General features: G+C 44.5%; 1 protein-coding gene across 3 annotated transcripts; it reads right to left on the minus strand.

Moving 5' to 3' along the window:
- Positions 1-1,079: 1,079 nt before the first annotated feature.
- Positions 1,080-4,743, minus strand: LOC112276475 (NADP-dependent glyceraldehyde-3-phosphate dehydrogenase). 3 transcript variants are annotated; one of them, XM_090247121.1, is made up of 9 exons: positions 4,648-4,743; positions 3,957-4,143; positions 3,514-3,707; positions 3,251-3,379; positions 2,864-3,120; positions 2,585-2,740; positions 2,254-2,464; positions 1,745-2,029; positions 1,080-1,597 (listed from the first exon to the last, which is right to left on the minus strand). In XM_090247121.1, the coding sequence occupies exons 2-9, from the start codon at positions 4,099-4,101 to the stop codon at positions 1,484-1,486; spliced, it is 1,491 nt and encodes a 496-aa protein (XP_090103247.1). In that variant the 5' UTR covers positions 4,102-4,143; positions 4,648-4,743; the 3' UTR covers positions 1,080-1,483. The 3 variants fall into 3 exon arrangements, with proteins under 3 accessions (XP_090103247.1, XP_024363605.1, XP_090103246.1); XM_024507837.3 differs by having other exon boundaries at positions 4,652-4,737; XM_090247120.1 differs by having other exon boundaries at positions 4,509-4,648.
- Between the last annotated feature and the right edge of the window lie 328 nt (positions 4,744-5,071).

A 5,071-nucleotide genomic window follows, 5' to 3' on the forward strand; every position in this document is an offset into this window, starting at 1 on the left:
GCATTGCAAGACTAAGGGTGAAACTCAAGAGCACCACAACATGAAATAACATGCAATATGGAGTTTCATGTCATATTAAGCTTGAAACAAAAAACATGCAACATGGAGTTTCACTTCATATGAAGCTTCAAACAAAAGGTTAATTTACAACATGTAGTTTACACTTTGTGTATGTATATAAATATATATATATATATATATATATAGAAAAAAGCCCCTTCCCTCCCGCCCTCTCTCCCCAGCCGCACCTAGAGGTTTGCGCAGCTTATATTTGTCATGCACATCCCTGTCACCCTTCTGTTCTGCCGCCTTTTGTTCTTTCATTGGATCTCCTCTTTGCCCCTCCGATGATTGAGCTGCATGTCGGGTATCATTTTGCTATTTTGACTATAAACCATGTCATATTTTACACGGTTTCACACCCCCTTGACAGTCGATTTGCGAATTCCCGGAGATGGTCGTCAACAATGCCAGTAATAATCTCTGAACTTGAAGTGGAAGGTCCACTTACAATTCGGTTTCGAATTTACTTTCGATGGTTTTCTCCACTCGCATGATCATGTCTTCGTGCTGACGTGTTGCTTCGGCGAATAGCTATTATTCATGCTCTGCATGTCTTCCAGTGAAAGACATGTGGTATAGGGGAGAGCTTTCCGTCGCGTCAAGATTTTCTAACCCTGACAAGAGACTGGTAAGTACGTTCAGTTGCTGGCTGCTCAAACCCTGCAGCCACATACGTTAACCAGACCTAAAGCCAGTTGTGCGGATACGTGACTAGAGATCAAAATCATAAATTTTACCCTGGACAAGGACTAAGCCATACATTTGATTTCTTGTATTCAATTTGGATCGGGTTTGTGCTCGAGGTTTACATGAGCATTGAAGGAGATTGGGTTGATAATGTTTAAAAATTTCAATCACAAAACGATTATGTTTTAGTAAATTTATGCCACCTCCATCTCTGCGATGGACAAGAAAATACCATCAAGACGCGTGGGGTTGACTTTGCCGGATGGTAACGCGAACGTATCAACATCGGAAGCAAACCAATCAGTATATATGCAATATACAACTAGATCGGCTGGAGAATAATGCACCAGGCGCACAAGGATGATTCGGATGAGTATAAACAAGTGGGAACTAATTACACCAACAGCTCCAGAATGTTCATCTCTCAAAGATATATAATTCATTCCTCGTTCCACCTCATAGCGCCTTCACGAACCTCCTGTTTGCATGTCCTACCCTCTTACCACTGAAGGAGTCTGAATGTACAAATGATCTAAAATTAACATATATTATGGTCAGTAACTTGACCAGGTGATCCACGAATAACTCCCCATCGCAATCCAATCCTCTGATAAGGTGCCCCAGATCCTTTCAGAGACCCGATTCATTCCTTCAATTAGCAGCCTGCTCTGTGGTGTTAAGATCCCTCTTTGAAACTTGGAGGACCATCTGAGACGACAGGGCTTCTGATGATCTAGCCCATTGTGTAGGATTCAACTGGTAGATTGATGACCGTGCTCTTTGTCTTCGTCATCATGATGATGCTATTAGTGATTCCTTGAGAACCAATACCGCTGTCTCGCAAGCCCTGCGTTAATGTGAAGGCAATGAATGTGCATTACTTGACTTGTGATTGCTGAGACATTCAGAATTGTGCAATCATGAACCTCACTTCACGAGCCTAAATGAAATCGTGATGATCTTGAAGACATTCTACAAAAAGAAGCGCCCATACCTGGAAAGGGAAATGATCAGGTCCTCTCGCAGGTGCTGCGTTGATTTGAATGGTTCCGGACTCCATAGCATTGCTGATTAATATTGCCTTGTTGATATCTTTAGTGAAGATACATCCCTGAAGAGCGAAGTTGTTTGCGTTGCAGTGATGAATGCCCTCTTCTACAGTCTTGATTCGGATAACTGGGATCACTGGTCCAAAAGGCTCCTCCCACGCAATTCTCATATCGGGTGTCACGTGGTCAATAAGAATAGGCCAGATCAAGTTTCCTTCTCTCTTCCATTCCTGCAAAGCCACAACGTTCAGTATGTGCTGTGGTGAGCTTCTCAAATTACTCCAAGCAATATCATTTCAAACTACCCAGCACTTTCTCAAACAACTATGCTTAAAGTCCCCTAACAGATATATCGTTGCGCATAAGAATCTTAGCTGTCGAGATTTTAATACGGAACAGTTTGCAAAATGGGGCCTGGAGAGTGGATAGTGGCGTTATTAAAATAAGAACAGACCTGATGGAATTTAGCACCCTTCTTTTGGGCATCCTCCACAAGACCCTGGATGAAGTTAGCTGATGACTGGCTAACAACTGGAGTAATATCACAGTTATCTTCAGGCATTCCAACTTTAAGCTTTGATATTCTTTGAACAATCTTCTGCACTAGCTCCTCCGCAACTGATTCCATAACACATATCACCTTGATTGCTGTGCACCGCTGTCCGCTGCGGACGACCACAAAACCTTTCGATATTAAAAGAGGAAAAAGAAATTTCCAAGGACTTTTTACCTTCGCCCAGTCAACAACCAACACGGTGCAGTATCAAAGCACATCAGTCACGAACCTGTAGGAGTATCCACCCTTGATCACGTTGTTAGCAGCAAGCTCCAGATCAGCATCTTCAAGTACTATACAGCAATCCTTCCCTCCAAGCTCCATCTGAAGTGGAATCATGCCAGCTTTTCTTGAGATCGCAATGCCAGTGTCACCTCCTGTGAAACTGTTCTCATAAAAAAATCGTAATTAAAAAATGATTAATTCCATGAACTCTAAATTGGTGAATAAGTTAGTTAATAACTAGTGAACAACCATATATCAAGTAACAATACACTATGCTTAGTACCTTATGCAATTAATTCCTGGATGCATAGTAAGCAGATCTCCAATCTCAGACCCTTTTCCTGTGATAGCAGCAACCAGCCCCTTCGGAAACCCAGCCAGATGAATGCAATGCACAATGTGCAAGGCGGCAACGGCGCCCTGCGTAGGAGGTTTTAGAACTACAGCATTGCCAGCAATTAGAGCTGGGGCGATTTTAGACACAGCCAGATTTATAGGATAGTTGAATGGGGGAATCGCAAGAACCACGCCAATGGGAATCTGCAGGCGACCAAGAAAACAATTGAATGGTTACATTGGGGTATAATCAACGAGAATGAAATTGGAGCACGGTTTGCAGGAAAAATACCAAATATGAATGAAGAAACTATAAATCAAGTAGCCTCTGTACCTTAGACGCAAGACAATATTTATTTCTGCCATTTCCTGGGAAGCTATCAGATACCAAGAACTTGCCCTCAGCCAGAAGTCTAATGCCTTCCTCTGCCGAGTATGAAACAAGATCACCAGATCGGACCACCTACATGTACGAAGCCAACCTCATGTTTAGAAATCTCACTGCTCCAGACATTTGAAAGCCAAAAATAAGTTTAAGTTTGATTCAGCCTGTAATTGTAATAGCTTGATAACAAAGTGACAGCCGGCAAATTTCACCTCAGTAACGGCATCCTTGAGGGGCTTTGCAATCTCCTTCACAAGCACATCCGCGATGGCGTTTTTCTGATCCTTGAGAATCCCAGCGAACTTGTGAAGCGCTTCAGCTCTCTTCCACAACGGTGTCTTAGCCCAGAGTTTTTGAGCACTTTCGGCACTCTCAATAGCCTTGTTCACTTCATCTTGAGTGCAGGCTGCAAACAGGACAAAAAACGTGTTAGTGGGCGGTATTTGGCTGAATAATTTGTATCCCGTTGGAATTCGTTTCTTATAAACGAAGTCTCCCACTCTGAATTGTGCCTCTGCTAACCTTCTGCCATTCACATTCTACTCCGATCTCATGTTGATTCCAAAGCATCTGAAATGTTTCTATAATCCCCTGATGCCTTCTTTGGTTGAGAGAATTAATTAGTAGAGGGCACATTAAGTAGAAAGACACGGACCTTGCACTTTGAATTGCGTCTTCAATGTGGAAGGATTAGTAATGCTCACAGACGCCCTCGAAGAAGACACCTTCCATTCTCCATCGGCGTAGTATTTGAAAGCCTCTCCGTCAAAAATATCTTGGAAAAAACCTTGACCCGCCATGCTGTAGCAGCAACACAGTCCAGGTCCCAGTCGATCACACACCTGCGATCATGTAAGCACTCAATTGACACCACTCAATTCCCAAGATACCTCACCTCAACACCGCAACCTCCTATCTACAGCCATTGTGCAATCAACCCTTCAAGTACCTCAGCCTGAGTAAGATTCATGTCACAGGGATAAGAACAACACCCGCAAACACATTCAAACCACCATCTCTATCACCAGCAATAGAGACCACGCAGCTCCACATCACGTAATCTTCTCAGCTACCCGAATCGGAAAGAATCCGCCAGAAACTCCAAAATAAAAATAAAAACCAAAACCAAAAATGAAACGAATAGGCAGAAGCAACCACACAAAAGGAACACTCCAAGGAAACAGGTAAAAGGAGAGGGGAAGCATACCGTCAAAGAGAAGGAAGGAAGCAAGCACTACTTCTTACACTTGAAGCATGGCAAATCAGAAAGGCAAGAGTGGCAAAGGGAGAGCGATGCAGAGAGAGGAGTCCCATGAGGAGGAAGAGGGAGTGGGTGCATGCCCTACCTACCGAGTCGGCTCCCGAGGGAGAAGAAGCTGATGCCACACGGAGGAGCGATGGGGGAGGAAGGAGGATTGGCGGCATTGCAGCCTTGTGGCACCCCCCCCCCCCCCCCCCTCTCTCTCTCTCTCGTGTCAACCGCTCCATGCCGCTCCTACTGTGGTGACGCCCGATTCTTCGTTCTCTGCGCTGGGCCCTGGACGACTCGTCCGTTGGGGCGCCGAGCCACATTCTTCGTCCTTCTGTTCGTCCATCTTTCTTCGTCGTGGTCGTTTGTTTTTTGTTTTGTTTGAGTTTCGGGTATTCCTTCGCTGTGTGTGTTCATGCCTGAACGAGCAGTAGCTTCGCCACGTGGCAGGCAGGTGGGCAGGCCTGGTTCCGAGCTTCAACTCTTTTCACATATGCTGACGTTCTTTTTGTGTCACGTGT

This window comes from Physcomitrium patens, chromosome 24, assembly GCF_059467195.1.
Source record: "Physcomitrium patens ecotype Gransden chromosome 24, ASM5946719v1, whole genome shotgun sequence".
Classification (NCBI taxonomy): domain Eukaryota; kingdom Viridiplantae; phylum Streptophyta; class Bryopsida; order Funariales; family Funariaceae; genus Physcomitrium; species Physcomitrium patens.